The 20,808-nt window shown below is 34.4% G+C and overlaps 1 protein-coding gene across 2 annotated transcripts in view; it reads right to left on the bottom strand.

The window, feature by feature from the left end:
* Positions 1-20,808, bottom strand: part of LRP1B (LDL receptor related protein 1B) — a 1,911,091-nt gene that overhangs the window by 76,981 nt on the left and 1,813,302 nt on the right. For both annotated transcript variants that reach the window (XM_017523186.2, XM_037736613.1), the window contains exons 80-83: positions 15,206-15,322; positions 13,351-13,524; positions 11,477-11,602; positions 4,390-4,554 (exon numbers count right to left, since the gene is read on the bottom strand). In XM_017523186.2, coding sequence (XP_017378675.1) covers positions 4,390-4,554; positions 11,477-11,602; positions 13,351-13,524; positions 15,206-15,322 — 582 coding nt within the window. The remainder of the gene's footprint in view (positions 1-4,389; positions 4,555-11,476; positions 11,603-13,350; positions 13,525-15,205; positions 15,323-20,808) is intronic.

Below are 20,808 nucleotides of genomic sequence, written 5' to 3'. Positions count from 1 at the left end.
AAAAAAAAAAAAAAAACAGATGGTGAGGATGTAGTGACAAGGGAACAGTTACACACCATGGGTAGGAATGTAAATTAATACAGCCTCTATGGAAAACAGCATCGAGATTTCACAAATAACTAAAAATAGAACTACCATTTGATACAGCAATCACACTACTGAGTATATTCACACCTAAAAGAAAAAATATCATTATATCAAAAAGGTACTGCGCATGTATGTTTATAACAGCACTATTCACAATAGCAAAAATATGGAATCAATCTACGTGTCCAACAATGAATGACTGAATAAAGAAAATGTGACACACACATACACACACACACACACACACACACACACACACACACACACCATGGGATACTACTTAGCCATAGAAAAAAATAAAATCATTTTTTGGAGTAACACGGATGAAACTGAAGGCCATTATCTTGAGCAAAACATCTTGTAAAGTCAATTACATGTTCATATTTACCACATGTTCTTATTCCTCTAAGTAGAAGCTAAATAATGTGCACACCTGAATATAATGTGAAATAACAGACATTGGTGAATTGGAAGTGGGAAGAAGAGTAAAGGATGAGAAATTGCTTAATGGGTACAATGTACACTATTCAGCTAATGGTTACAATAAAAGCCCAGACTTCACTACTACACAATATATCCATGCAACAAAACTGCACTTGTATTCCCTAAATTTACACAAATGAAAAACACAGCTCAAAAAAGGCAAGTAAAACCAAATATCCAGTTTTCAGCAATCCTTAAACATAACTAATATCTATGTTAAGGGAGCTAAGATGCAACAATTGATTTAAATAAAAGATCTCATTTAAATAAGAAGTGAAAGAAAATCAAAGATGGGCAGTTTAAATGTACGTTGATTCTTTATTAAGATATTAATAGTTAGGTGACTGTGTACTTTATACCCCGGTACACGTTATCTGAGATCCTTGAGTACATGTGTTTTGTCATTAGTTTTGTAATGTTCCAAAGGTACCCAAAAATTCCTGGCTTAACTTGACTTTGAGAAATTCTACCATCTGATTTGAGGACAGTTACTAAGACAGAAAGCCCTTGAATAAAGAGAAGGAATGCTTTCTTTATCTATTTGCCTCTTACTATCAGGGTATTTCCCATGCAGAGAGGATTCTGATTTTATTTCCTTCCACAACAGGGGGCTTCTTCATCCTCGTTTCATTTCTGGGAACAAAACCTTCACTGCCAAAGCCCTCAGATGTGGTGGGAGGGAGCGCTACAGTGACAGCTTCTGCCTTCTTCATGTGGTATTCACTTAAAATATGCAATTCAAATGTATTGCCCACTATACCCCATATTGCACTTTCACCTCTTAACCTAGCTAATTCTGCTTTTGCATATTTTCAAACTCCCAAAGTAAGATCTGCTTCCCCTTGGCATAACTCCAAACTTTAGGAGTGGAAGAAAGTATTTGGGAATGTTGTCTCAAATGTACAAACCCTTTAGCTTCATTCCTCTAAATCAACTGGATAGGAAAGCTTGACTCACTTTGATATAAATATCAAAAGACTAAATAACAGACCTACAACAGTAAGAAAATACCAAACATCATGAATATACCATGGAGAATAAATGTTCATAAAAGTAAAGATTAAATGTAGCTGTTAACAGCATAAATGCCTTAATGATATCCATGATGCATAAAAACTTTCAAAATTTTTCTGTTTTCAAAAATAAATGCCTAATTAATACTATGCTTTACTCTGATTTCAATTATTTTGTCAAAAGCAAATTTTATCTTAAATCTATCATCCTATGAGCAGGTCATAAAAATGAACTATGTGGATTCTTATTAATATAATCAATATCAAAATATTCCAATTTTTAGTATCTTTTTATATGAACATAGCTAATATATTTTATTTTTAGTGCTTATTATTACAAAAAATAACCTTAAGGAATGAGAAAAACTCATTAGTACATGTAAAATTTTTAATTATGCATCACAGATGTGTACTTTTAATTAACTAGTGACATTTCTTTTGTTCAATTATTATTGTTCTATATAACTGTCATAAACTTATAAATTTTAATTAAGGCTGCCCCAAACCCTAGTTATGTAGTGTCCACATAGGAATTTGCCAAAAGGCTTAACTGAAGTAAACCAACAATGTTTAAATCCATGAAATGCTCATGGGATTTGTTTAACAAATTAATATTTGTGTGGAAATAATGAGGTTCTACAGTCTATAATACCAAACAATGTTTTTATATTTTATAAAACCACATTTTAAAAGTGAAAAATGCTTTTTAAATGACCTAATTAGATATCATATAATTATTAATTATTAGATGCTATAAAATAAACTACATGGCCATATCTCAGGTTGAATCCATAAGAGAACTCATTCATATTATTAATTTGAATTTTTTTCCCTGAAAATATTACTTATGTAAATCAGGATATAATAACTTTGTGCACAGATAAAGTTGAACTACAGATTTTGAGCATGCAGCAAATTTTAGACAATGATTTGAACTAAACATTGAAAGTTGTGCTGTATCTATATACAACTCAGGATCCATCAACAGGACAGCAAATTCAATGTTTTGTAGAGATTTGTCCCTGTGGATGCATTGCAGGTTCAATAGATAACGATAGTTTGGAATTTCAAATTGTTTGCTTGGCCTAAATATTTCTAAATATAAATATAGATAAATCATCCAGCTATAACACAATGGTTTTCATTATCTCAATGAGAAAATTGTTACCAATTAATAAAACTTCCAAACAAGTAATTTTGCATGAGAAAACTTTTTCCCTAAAGGAGATATTATGTGTGTTACTAAACTACACACCCATGTTCTTTGAACCTGGTTTTTTTTTTTTTTTTTTTTTGAGATGGAGTTTCGCTCTTGTTACCCAGGCTGGAGTGCAATGGCGCGATCTCGGCTCACCGCAACCTCGGCCTCCTGGGTTCAGGCAATTCTCTTGCCTCAGCCTCCTGAGTAGCTGGGACTACAGACACGCGCCACCATGCCCAGCTAATTTTTTTTTGTAGTTTTAGTAGAGATGGGGTTTCACCATGTTGACCAGGATGGTCTCGATCTCTTGACCTCGTGAGCCACCCGCCTCGGCCTCCCAAAGTGCTGGGATTACAGGCTTGAGCTACCGCGCCCGGCCCTTTTTAATGTATTCAATAAAGGACCCAGTACTACAATTTCCCCTGTAGTAATGGAATATACTTTATGAATTAGCTTCCCTTAGCATACTAAAAATATATGTTAAGACTCCTGGTGCCTTCTATATTCCAATCTAATCAAACTTCTGAATATATTTTCTGAAGGCTATTAAGTAGTTAGAATAATTTCATTATCAATAAGACAAAAATATTTATAGACATAAAATTATCAAACTTTTACTATTAGAATGTATTTCAGAAACAGCTTGATTTTTCTGATTCACACTGAAAAATCTTCATGTAGCTCTTTCAATTAACACTAGTTTAAATACTTCAAAAAATAGTATAAACAATAGAAGCAGTGAGAACTCACAGTAAGATAAAAATTAACCATGTAGGGGAATGTGAAAACCATGTAGACTGATTTTCCATTTGACTAACTAAATTTGCATTTATGATGGTAAAATTAAATGTGCATAGATTGCACCATAATAGTTCCATAATTTCCCTTACACTGAATATTAGAATTTGCAAATTAGATTTTTATTATGCATTGGGGTTATTTTTTTCTCGTGGAACATATTTTAAATTTAATAAAAGTCAGTAGAAGAATATGTTTCTATGTTCATTTATGTGTTGTACAGAACACTTTCTGCAAACAAGGCTATTGCATAAATTAATAACAATCTCAAATACATCCTAAGATGTAGAAACCTGATATTTTCAAAGCATATTATGTCATACAGCATAATGTCAAAAGAGTAGTTACAGTTTTAGATGGGAATCAGGATGCTATTAGATTCTCTATTACAGTTTATTTACATTTAAAATGATCCTAATTTTAAACAACAATTGATTTTTAGCATTAGGAAAACTATTTGTGCAATTAAAAAAAAACATAAACTTTGGAGTCAAACATAGTAAACTTGGAAAATTTGCTCTACTAATCATTCTGAGGCAGGGACAAATTTCTATTAACATTGAGCCTGTCACATGGTACATGCCCAACCCCTGGTAATGACCACCAGTGTTGTTAAATTTTTTGCTTGAACTTTTATATACTGAGTTTAGAACAAATGTCGTTGACTTAATTTTGTGTTAGTATATTGTGGTAATGTATTTTTTATTAGGATATTAGGAGGAAGTATATTTGTACCATTAACTATTTTTGATTCAATTACAAAGAAAATGCGAAAGATTTGAAATACAATTACACTGAAATATTTACCTAGAACTGATGGTACACAAGTTCCTCCATTCTGGCAGTAGTTGGTACAGTGGTTGACTTCACATCTTTCTCCTGAATAACTAGGCCAACAGTGACACCTCGAATCACCCTTCTCATTGAAAATGCACCTTCCTCCATTTTCACAAGGTAATTTACATGAATCATCTGTTTATGAGAAGAAATATACATATTAGCATATTTTCAGGGAGTAATTGAATAAAAGTAATTCAAATAGATACAACATTTCAATATGAGGATCTTTTGTTTCCATAAAATAATTACCCCAAGTACAAAAGTAGAAAAAAAAGAAAAGTACTATTGGAAAACAGATTCTAGTTGTTGAACGGTAAATGGCAAATATACATATTAAAATAATGTATATTCTTCTTTAAACTTAAAGCATTATTAACCTTTTCTTATATTTGCAAAATATTGAATAATAAAACTAACTGAAACTTAGTAAAAGTAATGTATTTTCATCTTCTTTCTTTATTTTATTGAGACAGGATCTTGCTCTGTCACCCAGACTGGTGGGCAATAGCATAGTCATGGCTCACTGCAGCCTCAATGCCCTGGGCTCCAGTGATCCTCCCACCTCCACTTTCCAAGTAGCTGGGACTATAGTGTGCACCAACATACTTGGCCAATTATTATTATTATATTTTTTTTTTTGTAGAGACAGGGTCTCACTATGCTGACTAGGCTTCTAAAAGCAATATATTTTCCAACCAAGAAATTGTCTTTATAATATGGGCCAACATAGCTAATTTTTAGGAGTAGTTAATATTAAAAAGAAAACTTTAAATTTGTAAAACAAATTTATAGCATACACACACACACACACACACACAATTTGTTCTATAATGTATGTATGATTATACACAGTATAGAGAAATGTTTACAAGAAGAGATACTCTTTGATGTTCATCCTTATTAAGCATATATAAATGTCCCAAACTAAAAGTCATTGAGATTTAGTACAAGTTGGTGATAGAATAGTGACAGAAATATTTCCATATATAACACTTGTCCCAAATGATTCTGTACAATCCACCTACTTAATAACATTTTGACTGAGAATAAAAAGGTTGGACATTCCTTAGGGTAGCAAAATTATTTTTAACAATTTGGCAAGTATGATTTATGATAAAGATAGGTTTGGAATCATTTTCAAGGCTATTTTTCTGTGCATATTGACATGGCCTTCTCCATTAGAAATGCTGCTTTGCTTTGAGCAACATACAGTGTTCAATGGAACAAAACTGATTGACAAAGTTGTAATAAGCATTATATTCTAGAATATGCCCTTTACTATAGTAATGTCTATTTTATAGTTAAAGTAGGTAAAATCGAAACAATCTATAATTCTTATTCAAGATGCACTGGCACATACATGACAGAAGCTTGAATATATCACTGCAATGATTTCAAGAGCATCTTAAAGCACCTCAGTGACTTCAAATGACACAATGATTCAAGTGTCATGTCCACTGTCATAAATAAGACCTGTCAGCAGTGCCATACATTTCTGAGACTCGCCTCATTGCAGAGAAAGGTTTCAAATACATTGCCATGTAGGCTGGCTTCAGATTGGCATTACTAAAGTTTGTAATATGAAGAACTCTCTCATGACGTAATATAAATATATTTTTAAAAGAGTACAGTGGTACAATGAAACCTGTATTTAGGTCCTAGTTCTGCTGCTTACTACGCATACAAGTTACCTGATTTGAGCCTCACTTACTTCACCTTAAAATGCCCTTAATGATAAATACACAAGTTAACTCAGGTTTGTAAGAATAGCAAATAAGAAATTGGAATAAATATAAAATTATAAAACTCTGTAAATATTAAGTACATAAATGTAAATATGTACCATACAGACATATACACAAATGAAAATTTGACTTCCAGCCCTTATTTATTGTATCTAGACTGGGAGAAAGATGAAGAGCTGACAGTTGGTGTCCAAGGTGTACTGTGGAATTTCAATGGGCGATTAATACGCTCATTTGTTAAAGTAAGCAAGTATCATCCTTATTCGGCATTACTGACTGAATGCCCACAAGGTTACTGAGGATGGAGCTCCAGTAGAATAACATCTATGGGTGAGCACTGGAGGAAATGAATGAAAGTCACTGTGAGTGGACCTGGATTGGAGAGGGTAAAGAAAGGAATTACGATAGGTAAGTGTTTTTGAAGATATAAGCAGAGAGTAAGAGAAGATCCATGGATTTTAGATTCTACCCCAAAAGTAATGTGGTGTCTTGGAAGGATAATGTACTGGTAGGGGTTCAATTAAAAAAGCAGGGAGACTCTCAGAACTTTGTGTGCATTATCCATGATAGGTAAGATGCTGACCCAAAATAGACTAATATGGGATGGATAAATGAGGATATATTCTAAAGTTCATTTAGAGGTAAAAAATCACAGCAGTGTTATGTGAAGAAAAATCAGGGAAAATTAAGGATGCTTCTTCAGTTTCTGACCAGGAGAATTAGGAGGGAACACAAGGAGGACAGGAAATGGAGGGGTGGTTTCAGGTTGGCATGCTAAATTGAAGATGTTTATGGGAATCTCCAGCAAGTAATTGAATACAGAGGTCAAACTCGTAAGAAACATGCAGAGTGGAAATATGCTTGTTTAATTTAAAATGTATCAAAACCTTTCTAACTCAGTCAACATTATTTGTCCTAATAAAGGTTATGGATGTGAACAGTAAAGATAAACATTTAAGGCATTATAATCATATGTAGGCTTATTATGAGGTACTCATTTTTACCTGTAAATTCTAAGAAAATCACAAGAATATTCAAAATCCCTACATGTTGGGGCATGCACATTACTATGACATGCCTCATCAGGAACCAGAAAATTAAAAGTGCAACACTGCATGATGAAACGGAAGTAGAGTTACATTCTTTCAAAACCCATAATAATGGTTCCATAATGAAAAAGAAAGCTGCTTTTGTCAATAACTAAATCACCCCAGAAGCCAACCTCCAGCAATTTTAATCAACTATAGGAAAAAGCAGGTGAACACTTCCCCAAGAATTAGTAATATTTGAATTTCAAATTTCTTACATGAAGATTAAAAATGTTCTGGGTGCTCATGATTTAACAATAGCAGCAAGAAGAAGGCAAATAATTATAAAGAAATGAAAAGATTGACTATAGCAGAAGTTAATGTCAGAAAAAATATAACTAGCATTTATCTTCACTAATCAATAATTCTGAAATCCACTCATTTATGTTCCAATTGAAATAAACATCCAAAATGTTTATTTTTTAAGACCTATATGTGTAAAAGCTAATTTGAATGTTTTTATCACTTTGACTAAATGTAGAATTTTCTCTTAAATTACAAGAATGGGCTTTGAGGTTTCTGAAACTATGCCTTTTAAACAAGGTTGAAAGAGCAAAACACATCTCCAAAAAAAGTTTTAGATCGTGGATAAGTGTGTATTTAGATAAGCAAGATTCCTTCTTTCAAACATAAAATGATACAATTTGATGATTTAATGCAGCAAAAAAACACTTGTTTCATTTTCTTACCTACTTCAAAGTGACATATTGATTTTAAAGGGCTATGTGTCTACTTTTTGCAAGGTATTGTGATATCTGTTCTATGCATGTTATTGCTAGAATTTCCAATAACTCTGGAAATGGGTTCTCTGGGTGACACAGAGACACTGGATGTATTGATCAATACATCCAGTTGATCATCTCTGATGATCAACAGAGTGGACCACCTACATTCACTCTGGGAATTTACTAAGGAACGTTAGGCAATCAAATGAGCTTCTAATGCTGCCATTTTATCTGTAAAGTAGGGGAAATTACTAGATGATAAAATGTGAAGATTAAATAAATAAATATATATGTAGAAACATACATAGAATTATGCTTTCCTCATATATTTTCAAAATATTTAGTATTATTACCATTGTCAGTGATAGTAATATTAGTAGTATTTATTATTAATTCGATGTTATATAGAATAAACTGAGACCAAGGGAGGCAGGCATAATATAAAATCCAAGGGCAACAAAGTAAGTTAAGTGGTAGACCTTGACTTAATCTAAAGTTTTGTTTCAGCCCTGCACTAGGTCACATCTTGCAAGGTATTCAGAGAGTTTTGTTTGTTGGATATATAATTTGGACCAAACAAAGAGGAAAGGAGGAGGATTACATAGAAGAGAGAGTGGAAACAGGATTACGTAAAAGAGAAAAGGAAAACCAACAAAAACTGAAACTTGACTCTAAAAAAAATACTTGTACCATCGGAGGCAATGTAAAAATCCCTTGGTAGCATTATTAGTTTATTTGTATAATCCTAATTTCTGTCCTAGGTGCTCACTCAAATTTTCTAAGTAGACCCAGTACACAGGAGGCACCTGTGGGGCCAATGGGTAAGGGATTATGTGGAACTGCTGAAGGTATGACATTTCTATAGAAAAGTTGTTCACATTTAAAGAATCTGTTTCTGAGAGGTTAAGCAGAATAGGTGCCTTTGCAGTGTTTACCTCTATGACATAGAACAGCGTTCGAGAAAGTGGTACTAACAATGTTCGGAAACGTTCACTTGATTACTCTTATTCTTCCCACCATTGAGATAACAGCTACGCTGACTGACAGAACGGGTGGAGGGAAAGGGAGCATCCTAGTGCCCTAATGGCATCCCTTTTCAATAATTGGCACCAAAGTGCCCATCCAAAATACCGATCATGATTCACACTTAGCTCTATGTTATGAACTTTCCAACATTGTTACTCAAAACCGGGCTTCACACTTCTCCACACTAACTAAAATGAATGACTCATTATTTTCTTTAAATACCATGTTTTCATATCTTCTCAGACACTTTTTCTATCTCTGTGTCCTCCTCCCTCCTTCCCATTTAATCTCAACCCAATCTGCCTTTGTAGACCTTGTTTAAATGTCATATCCTATAGGAAATTTGGACTGATCCCCTATTTGAAGAATAATCTAAATTCTCGTAATAGTTTTAACTCTGTCTCTTCTGGGGCTTGTGTCACTGTCCACATCCATATCTATTTATTGGTGCTTACGTTATTTATCAAGTCATCTTTTCAACCCCTTCAGCTCTGCATATCCAATGCTTAAAGGTTATATATTAAATGAAAGTACTATAATAGTTTTGACATTGACTGCCTTATAAAGGGCAAAAGTCTTCAAATTGGATGTAACCTTCATCAGAAAACAAGAAGAAAATCATGCAGGGGGTGGAGATGCTGACTGAGGGTAAAGAGCCAGAGTCCATGTCAGTAGTACATTCTAGCAGAGGGAACTATAACCGGTAACAACCCCTGGCATAAGTAATGTTTGTACCTTGTTGGAAAATGTTTGCTGTGACCCTCAAGTGATTTTGGAGCACTGCGTTTTTCTTTTTTTCCCTTTTTGTGGAGAATGGGTGCTTGCTACATTGCCCAGGCAGGTCTTGAACCCCTGGGCTCAAATTATCCTCTGGCCTCTGTCTCCCTGAGTGCTGTGATTACAGGTATGAGCCACCACGCCTGGGAAGAGCATTGCCTTTGTGTCTGTGTCATAAAACTTAGTACATGTGGTCAGGCGCGGTGGTTCACCCCCATAATCCCAGCACTTTGGGAGGCAGAGCTGGGCAGATCACCTGAGGTCAGGGGTTCAAAACCAGGCTGGCCAACATGGCAAAACACCACCTCTACTAAAAATACAAAAAAAAAAAAAAAAAAAAAAAAAAAAAAGAAAAAAAAAGGTATCCAAGCGTGGTGACACACACCTGTAGTCCCAGTTAGGAGGTTGAGGCAAGAGAATTGCTTGAACCCAGGAAGTGGCGGTAGCAGTGAGCCGAGATTGTGCCACTGCACTCCAGTCTGGGTGACAGCAAGACTCCATCTCAATAAGAATAAATAAATAAATACATAAAATAAAATAATTTTAAAAAGTACTATGTGTGGATTTTCTTTCTTTTAGTAACAATATTTCTTCCCATTATAGTTAATGTCTTGAATGTGAGGAGACTTATTTATTGTCAGTCTAGCTGGATATTCAAGAGATATATGTTCTTTCCCTTTGCTATCACACTATTTTGTGTTTTATTTTATTTTATTTTTTGTCATTTAATATTTAGCATCTGAAATAATGTTTCAATTTTTATTATTCCAGCTTCTAGCTTCTGAAATACAAACTACATAAATGAAAAAAAATTTATCAGTTTTGTTTCTAGGTTAGTTTTTAGGTTTTACATTATCGTTATACCTTGTTCATAAGCCCTCAAAATATTTATTATTATTGTTATTTGTGGTAATAGTAGAAGTAGCTGTAGCAGTATTATAAGTTCCATTTTACACAGAAGATAAAATTTGGTTTTTAGATTAATTCTCAATTTCTTTTTTTTTCCCCCATTTATTTATTTTATTGCATTTTAGGTTTTGGGGTACATGTGAAGAACATGCAAAATTGTTGCATAGGTACACACGTGGCAGTGTGATTTGCTGCCTTCCTCCCCATCACCTACATCTGGCATCTCCCCCCTTGCTATCTCTCCCCAGCTCCCCACCCCCAACTGTCCCTCCCCTATTTCCCCCCAACTGACCCCAGTGCGTAGTGCTCCCCTCCCTGTGTCCATGTGTTCTCATTGTTCAACACCTGCCTATGAGTGAGAACATGCAGTGTCTAAGTTAGCCTTTGTCACACAAGAGGTATTCAATATGAATGTATTAAATAAATAAACAGATTTTTGGGCTGAATTTAAACCCATAGCAGAATGTTGTTCTTAAAAAATATTATTGTCTTATCTAATTCAACAAGAGTTACATAAAAATGTTTTTTGGGTCTGTGAGTGACTTCACAGTTCTTGATCTGTTGTTAAGTGTCTGTAAGTGTTCATTGCTGCTTTGTGAACAAACGTCTTTGTGAACTGAAGTCTTCTCCAGAGAAAAGAATAGTTTACACAGGCATTCAAGAAGCACTGCTATCAAGGTAGCTAAATTTATGAGAAAGCAGATAATTGTACTCAGTTTCACTAGTTGCAAAATTTCATGATAAGGATTAATTCATTATTTAGAGAATAATGATGTCTACCTACCTAACAGACTGTCATCATTGCAGGTGCCATTAATCAAATATTTTCCTTCTGGACACACACAAGTGGCCCCAGAAGGATTCAGCAAGCAGAGGAATTCACATGCTAAATCCAAGCATGGGTTGGGCACTGGTTAAACAAAAGAAAAGAAAACAAAGAAATGTGTAAATATAGATACAATAGGCTTCAAAAGCATAAAATCAAATAAGATGAAATGATTAATTAGCAATGTTGAAAAGTAATCACATCAAATTTCCACTGGGAGTATCTTACTCAATGTCATAATTCTCCTTTATAAGTGAAGAAAAATTACTACCCAATGTTCACTATTAATAGTAAATTTGTCTTATTCACATTTTCCAAAAGAGAGAATAAATTATTCAAATATACTTTGTTACGCTTGCTTCTGGCTAATTGCTTTTGGCATAAGAGTTGGTCTTAGAACCTGAAGTACCATTGGGACTGTGTCGAAAAGTAAAGCCAATGGAAGTTTTGGGGGATCTTTCATTTTAGATCTTCACAGAGCTGTTCTAACGTAAAAAAAAAAAAAAAAATGCCTCCCCTCCGCCTTTTATTTATTAACACAAAGGATTAAAATGCATATGTAACTTTTCAGTTCAAGGTAAAAACAAATAAAAAATACAACTTAAAAAATGTCGAAAACGGCTTCCTTTCCATCAAGTAGGAGTTTGTGTGCATATGTGAATATATGCCATACTTATTTTTGTTTAAATTTTTATCCAGTGTAGCGCCTTTGCTGTCATAGCTGATTTTTGACCTTTCCTAGAGATTATTTCATTAGAAAATAATTAAGCAGGAATGGTACCCAGGTAGCTGAGCTGGTGACTATGAGAGTGGCTTTTTTTTTTTTTTTTTTTTTTTTTTTTTTTTTTTTTTTTCTGTAAGAACCACTATTCAAATGCCTGTTATATTCAAGACAGGGTTTTATTTGTTTACTTTCCATGAATGTGGCAATATTCAACTATGAATATGAATTAAACAAAACTAGAGGATGAGAGAATGTGTCTTCATATTAACCTTGGAAACTTATATGACAAATTATTGGTAAAGAGCAGCAAGACTTTGGATAGAATTTGAGGACTTTTTAGGAAACTATATTTTGTTTTATTCTGTTGTGAGAACTGATTTGAATAAACACCAATTGCTATCTTTCCAGATAAAAGCAGCAAACAAGATAAAATCCATTTCATTTGCCGTAAAGAATAATTATAAAAAAAAGTCTTGAACAGAATCTTGAAGAGTGAACTGATACATAAAGACAGATTATTAGAATTTCAGCCATATTATTATTTTTCACTTTGTTCTTAAACTTTTTTGATACCTGTGTTTGAAACATATTTTTCAAGAGAATTACCTTAATTACCTCAATGATTTACCCACTCCTTCCTAGGAGGGAGAGTAACAATAAGAAGTCATATGCAATACATCAGAGAAAATATACGACCTTTGGGAAGAGTTCTTTTGTATATATTTAAGAACAGAAGGTTAATACTTGTTGGTTAGTAATAAGAGTCAAAATGATGAACAAATAAATTTTCTTACTTGTATAGTTCATCTATATACTCACACAAAGTTCTATTAAGAATTTTAGAAGCAGAATAGCAGATTATTGTAACAAAGACAATTTTAATTTCAAGAAAACTTGGACAAATGCTGAAAATTTTCCCTGTTACGGCAGAAATAAAATATCTATATTTTGACTTTGGTAATTGAAAAAGTCTAGTGACATCAAAATCAAAGTTACTTAGCTTACTGGGGTTCAGACATTTACATAGTTAATATATTTAAAAATATATTTGTGAGAGATATAAGAAAAAATTACCAATATAGATAACTTCATAACATATGATACTTACAATTTTGTTGTTTATAACGATGAGATAACAAAACATCTTTTGTTTTATCAATATTTAAAGCTAAATATTCTACTGAACCATGGCCAAATTTTTGTACTCGAAATACACCATTTTTAGGTCCTGCTCCATATATGTAATCTTCAAAGATATCGATCCTATGTGGATGTAATAAGCCTGGAATTTTAAAAGGTGGTTATTAAAGTTTTAATGTACATACTCAGACTTTTAAAATTATGTTTTTCCAAAACTATATTGAAAATCTTATTACTATTTAAAAATAAACTTTCAGGATTGGAATATTTATATTAGCTATGAAGTTCTTAGAATTAATATATCTAAAGTAAGGATATGCAATGTAGTAAATATGTCACTCAAAACATAAAAATACACTTCCATCATCACATTAATCATCTTTACCATCACAAAACATTTGCTGGGTATTATTACTTGCAGACTAATCCTCTATGCTATACAGTTGACAAAAGAAAAGCCAGTGTCATCTGTAGCAAAAAAACAGGTAGTTTGCACAACTCAGTTTGTGTTCTGGATCAAATAAATGATCAAATTACGTGCCTGAACGACTGATTTATTAAGCAATCATTAGTCGAGTTTAAAGAGCAAATCCAAAAATATTTGACATCACTATTGTCCATTTCAGAAATGGAATAAACAAATGGTAAATGACAATCACCCATCTGACTAGTTTGGCTAAAAATAATAGTAACCATTATTTTCACATTTTGTGACTTACTTTCAGAGATTTTATCAAAAGAATAATTATTCTAACTTTTGAAGCTGAAATATGTAACAAATAAAATGACAAAACATATTTTACCAATAATCTGGAGGTTGTAAAGTATAAAGTGTCTTTATATTTGTATATTTTTCTTAGTGCTTTCATGAAATAGTAAAATTTGCACTAAAGCCAAGTTAACTTCATTGTAATTAATTATAGGGAAGTGGAATTTTTTTTTCATCTGAGATCATTGATAGGAAAAAAAAACACACACTTTAGGCAAAGGCACAATAAAAAATTGATTTAATTGTTTTCTTTCAATTTCCCCATTTGTGTTAAAAAAAAAAAAACAGGAAGCAAAGCTATATTCAGTAAATACAAAGCATACAACTCTAAAAATTTCAAATGGATATGATGAATAATTTGTGGTTACAAAAAATTGTAGGAAGTGGTTGAAGCAGGGAAAAGAAAGTGAAACAGAAAGGGGAGAAATTAGATTCAGCAGAAAGAACTGAGACAGCCGGCAGAAAAAAAGTGTGAGGAACAGAAGGGAGCTGGAAAAAATCAGACAGTAAAAAATAGGAGGCAGGCAGAGAGGTGGGTATAAAAATGGTCTAGCAACGGAAGAGCACAGTAGATTGGGTGGTCACTGGTGGTAGAGTTAAATGGTCATTTTTTGACACATTGCTGTTTATATGAATAAGGGTATCCTTCAGTGGTAACAATCGTCACTGTGATATTTTGCTACATACAGTAACTCATTTTTGGCTTGTTATCATTGCAATTTGAAATAAAATTTAGTGTTCACAGGTGCTGATCTTGACTACTAAAAGTGTTCTGCTCAGAATGGAATAGCATGGAAGCCACAGAATAAAATTATTTTCTGAATCTGGGCAGGAATGGCCATGTTTGTCCCAGTCAAGATGGACAAATTTCTGCCCTGGCCTCTTTGTTTTTCCAGTAGGTATGAACATTTTAATTACCAGTAAGAGTTATAAGTTGAAAGGATAAAGAATTTTAAGAAAATCCAGAATGCAAAGCATTCATACTTACGTTTATGTATTAGTATTTAACACTCTCAGTAACAATCAAAAATGAAGACAAAAGCACTTCACAAACCTTGTTTGCTGCTGACGGAAACTACTGAATTAGAGCCATCATACAGAACACTGCCAATGATGGAGAGCTCAAAGTCAGCCCAATATATGCGTTCACTAAAATAATCCACAGCCAAACCTGCAAAATCAACACATACAAGACAAATAGTGCAAACAAATTTGAAATTATTCAAAATCATACTTTTGCTTCTTATTGTGTAACTACGGGTGACATTTGTCTTCAAGCATCAAAGAAAGTACCCAGTGCCCATCATGATATTGTAGAAATCAGAAAAAATAACTCAGTCTTTATCTCAAATACGTGGGTTCAGAGTACATGGCATTTACTTCACAAACTCTAGCAAAAGTGTTGTTTCACATTGGAAAATCTGCCCCAACTATCCCTTCTACCCATATTTATGGTTGCTTAAATATAGCTATTCTCTAATAGACTTTTTCCTAATTCCATTTTCATCTTCATATTATACAGAGAATGAATTCATTACTTAAATCATATATCCAACCATTATTTAAAATGAGTTAGTGTAATTATTTGTATTTTTAATTTTTTCAAGAAGTATAGTTCTCAGAATATAAAAGGTTCACGTACTTAATTAAAAGACATTTTAACCCATTAACAGTTGGCTGACAGTGTTATTGGACATCTGTGTACATGCTGAAGTTAATGTGACTAAAGATTGACGTTGGCCAGGTGTAGCAGGTCACGTGTGTAATCTCAGCACTTTGGGATGCCAAGGGGGGCAGATCACAAGGTCAGGAGTTTGAGTTCAGCCTGGCCAGCATGTTGAAACCACATCTCTACTAAAAATACAAAACTTAGCCGGGTGTTGTGGTGCATGCCTGCAACCCCAGCTACTCAGGAGGCTGAGGCAGGAGAATTATTTGAACCTGGGAGGCCGAGGTGAGTGAGTGGAGATCACACCACTGCACTCCAGCCTAAGCAACAGAGTGAGACCCTCTCAAAAAAAAAAAAAAAAAAAAAGATTGATGTTTATGGTAGGAAAGAATAAAAGGAAAGTTGTCAATTAAAGTTCTAGTGATACTTAATTTTCTCTGAGACTGTTTGTCTTCATTTTTATCATAGGTAGATGTCAGTGAATGATAATGGACTGAAATAATATACAGTAAAAATAATATTTTTCTACTGTCTTAGTTTTAATTTTGATTTCATGAATGTGATTGGAATCCATTCAGTATCTTTTTGTAAGATATCCTCAACACACAGAAATGTCTAAGAAAGTAAACCTCCTTAAATATGGAAGAGTATTATGTATGACTCAGGAATTGTATAATAAATCTTCACTGCTGTAGATTAATTTTGGTGGCATAGCTACTATCTAAATATGACATACTGCATACCCTGAAAGAACAATGCAGTTATATACCTTAGGCAACTGAAGAGCTTTCCCAATCAGAACATTGAATAAGCAACTGCAGTGTATTTTAATGGCAAGGCAACTGAATGAAAGGTACTTTTGAGTCTGTGCTAGACCTTTATTCACGTGTAACTGAACCAAGACTTAATAATCAGAATATAAATAATCCATGTTGGAAATCATTTGTGAATAATTCTTCAGTTAATTATAAATATTTAGCCTATGTGTAATCAAACTAAATATTTTGTTCCTCAAGTAATATATAGAGATGTACCATGCATGACCAGGTTATGAGAAATAATTTAACAATTAAGCAAGTGGTCCTTGTTTTACTGGTTTCTGCTCAATGAGTAGTTTGCTCTTTGAAGTCACGTAAAAAGAGATTTTTTTGCATTTTCACATAGAATTATGAGTAATATGAAACACAAATTATCCAGTTTTTTTTGCTGCTGCTCCTATAGTTCAAAACAGCTGACTGAGAAGGGCTAAAAACATGTTTCTCTCTCCTTTACCAATGTGCTACAATAATGAAGTAGCTAAAACAAAAAACTTCTCCTGATAACATTAGTTTTACACTTAAAAATATTAATATTGGCAATCATGGAAAAGAAAAAAACAATGAGTATGTAATCCAATTTAATCAACAATATTGTTTTTCAGACTCAGAGGCAGTAAAAAGTTCTCAAAAGTGTCATATATTGCATTATTGGTCTAGGTTGGTCTAAGACATATCCATCTTTATCAGCTCTGTCCATAGTTTGTATTATTGGATGGAATTACATCTAGATAAAAATTATATAACAAAGTTTATAGATGAGTGGAATTTATACTCCAGAAAATCCACAAATCAATAGTTTTGATTTTTTATTAAGCCCTTTAATAAAAGACATAGACTTCTAAATTAAAAAGTTAATAAAGGAATCAACTAACTTTTCCTGTTATAGAGATGAGAATCAAGTTTATATGAATGAACAAGTTCATGTCTATCTTTAAAATATCACATCTTCTTTTGTTCTGTAATAAAGAACCAATAATAAAATGGGGGAAAACATCAATTCTCAAGAAACTCATTCTTACCTTAACAAGGAAAGATGACTATTTGGAACCACAGAAAATTAGAAATAAAATGACATACTTGTTGTAATCAAGTATAATGGAATCACAGTTTGAAAGGTTTATAAAGGATAAAGACACAGGCTCACTAAGTTTTAGTGACACAAGATAATGGAGCTAATCATGTAGTCATTTGCTTTACATCTCCCTTGATATCAAGACTACTATTACACTTTTGGATTTTAAATTTCACTTTTGTTGAACTTTAAAATTTTCTAAGATCTATTAGTTTCCCTATTTCCATCATAGGCTAGAAAAAATGAAAGAAAAAAGAAAGAAAATGGAAAAAACTAAAATGTTATATGAAATGACTATAGTATGTAACACACTGATTTTTAAGAGGCAGGACTTGGAGAGAACAATAAATTTAAATCACTGCTTTTCAGAAATGGAGAAAAAGATTTTATACCTTCTGTTTTAATGGAAAGCCAAGATTTGTAAAGTAGTAATAACCATCAAGTGTAAACTACTATATTCTTGATTTAAGAGGTGATACAAGGAGCCAAAGTGTGTGTGGGGGGGATCTAGATACAAACTGTTATAATAAATTTATTTAAAAAATTTTTAGAAGTATTTTTTGAGTTCAGTTGCCTACTTCAAGTTTTAGATTAGAAACTACATTAAAGTTATCTTTTTATACACACAAACACAAACTTATTTTTCATACACACACACACAAACACACATACACACATACCCATCTGTTTATATCAGTGTTGGTAAACTAAATTCAAGTAACATTAAAATAATTCTAATATTTATATACACTTTATTTAATTAGAGACCTTGTGTTGGCCAATGAATTAGCTTAATGAATCAAACAATTATGAGTGCTCCAGGGCCAGTATGTAGCTATTTATTTTCTTAGAAATTGCTGCAATTTGGGGGAGATAGGAGGCAACTTAAATAAGCTTTTAAATATCAAAGAATGTAGTTTGTATAGTTAAATATCAAAATACATAGTTTAAATATCAAAGAATATAGTAAAATATCAAAGAATATAGTTCAAAATCAAACTGACGTAATACTACATACCCTTCTTACTAGATGCAAAGCTGTAAAGTGTCCTTGTCTGACACCCTGCATACTCATGGGTATCTCCCCTGTACCACACACTGCCAGGTACTATGTACAGAGCAAACAACAAAACAGTTTATGCTCCTCAAACCTCAAAATAATAAGAGCCATTTATGACAAACCCATAGCCAATATCACACTGAATAGGCAAAAGCTGGAAGCATTTCCCTTGAAAACCAGCACAAGACAAGAATGCCCTCTCTCACCACTGCTATTCCACATAGTACTGAAATTTCTGGCCACGGCAATCTGGCAAGAGAAATAAATAAAGAGCATTCAAATAGGAGGAGAGAAAGGCAAACCATCTCTGTTTGCAGATCACATGATCCCATATCTAGAAAACACCATTTTTTCAGCTCAAAAGCTTCTTAAGCTGATAAGCAACTTCAGGAAAGTCTTAGGATGCCAAATCAATATACAAAAATCACATGCATTCTTATACACCAACAATAGACAAGCAGAGAGACAAATCATGAATGAATTCACATTCACAATTGTTACAAAGACAACAAAATACTTAGAAATACAGCTAACAAGAGAAGTGAAGGAGGATCCAAGATGGCCATTTAGGAATAGCTCAGGATTGCAGCTCCCAGTGAAAGCGCAGAGGGTGAGTGGACGCCGCATTTTTATTGCCCACAGACTAGGAAATTCCCAGGCAGAGGAGCTTCACGGGTCGCCAGTGCCGCTGCTTTGCCCCACGCGGTGCCCCGGAGCAGCGGTTCTCTGTACAAAATACACCGGTCCGCGTGCCGTTTTGGCTGGTGATTGGAGCCACAGGAAGTCACCCATTCGTCTGTTTAAAAAGAAGACTGAGCAGGGAACCAGGACAGTAGATTCCAGGGGGAAAAAAAAAGCTCCACAAACCTCAGTGCCGCTGTTTAAGCCAGCACAGTGAGTGGCCGCAGGGCAAAACAAACAGACCCCGGTGCCTCTTCAACACGCGACTGGAACACCAACTTAAAAAAGGCTCTGAGGCAGGGAGCCAGGCGATCAGGCTCGGCTGGTCCCACCCCCACAAAAGAACAGCAATCAGAAACTCTCTGGATTGAGACTTTCACAGCAAGCGCAGCTGAAGCCAGGACAGTCCAGGTCTGACGGGGAGGGACATCCGCCATTACCGAGGCAGCCCGCCACTACGGAGGTAGTCAGCCAATGCTGAGGCAGCCCGCTGTTGCCAAGGCAACCACCCATTGCTGAGGAAGCCCACCATTGCCAAGGCAACCCGCCACTACAGAGAGACTCCACCTTAAAAGAGGTGGACTACCCTTACCGAGGCAGTTCTAACTACACCCATATGAACAGGACTGCAGGGAAGTTCACTTGGCAGCTGGGCGAAGCCCACAGCAGCTCAGCAAAGCCTCTACAGGCAGACAGTGACTAGACTGCCTCCTTGCTGGACAGGGCAGCTCTGAAGGAAAAAGAAAAGAAGGCAGCAGTATAACAGAAACTCATAAATAAAGCCCTAAATCCCTGGGACAGAGCACCTGGGAACAAAAAGCAGTTTATGAGTTCTGCTGCAGCAGACCTAAACGTACCTGCCCAGCAGCTCTGAATGAACAATGGAGCTCACAGCTCAGCATTTGAGCTCCTATAAAGAAGAGACCATCTCCTCAAGCAGCTCCCTGACCCCTGTATCCAAAGAGCCACCTCATAAAGGAGAGATCAGACTGACACCTGGCGGGTATCCTTCTGGGACAAAGATAGCAGAAGAAGACAGCTGGTAACAAACCTTACTGTTCTGCAGCTGCTGCAGGTGATCCCAAGGCAAACAGGGCCTGGAGTGGACCTCAGCAGACCTACAGCAGAGGGGCCAGACTGTCAGAATGAAAACCAAGAAACAGAAATAACCTCATCATTAATAAACAGAACGTCCACTCAGAGACCCAATCTGAAAGCCAGCAACTACAAAGACGACAGGTGGATATAAATCTATAAAGATGGAAAGAAACCAGCGCAAAAAGGATGAAAACACCCGAAACCAGAACACCTCTCCTCCTACAAGGGATCACAACTCCTCACCAGCAAGGGAACAAGG

The sequence above is a fragment of the Cebus imitator genome, unplaced genomic scaffold (assembly GCF_001604975.1).
Source record: "Cebus imitator isolate Cc_AM_T3 unplaced genomic scaffold, Cebus_imitator-1.0 Scaffold27, whole genome shotgun sequence".
In the NCBI taxonomy this organism is placed as follows: domain Eukaryota; kingdom Metazoa; phylum Chordata; class Mammalia; order Primates; family Cebidae; genus Cebus; species Cebus imitator.
The sequence above is the reverse complement of the archived record's forward strand: the minus strand, read 5'-3'. Positions and strand labels throughout refer to the sequence as shown.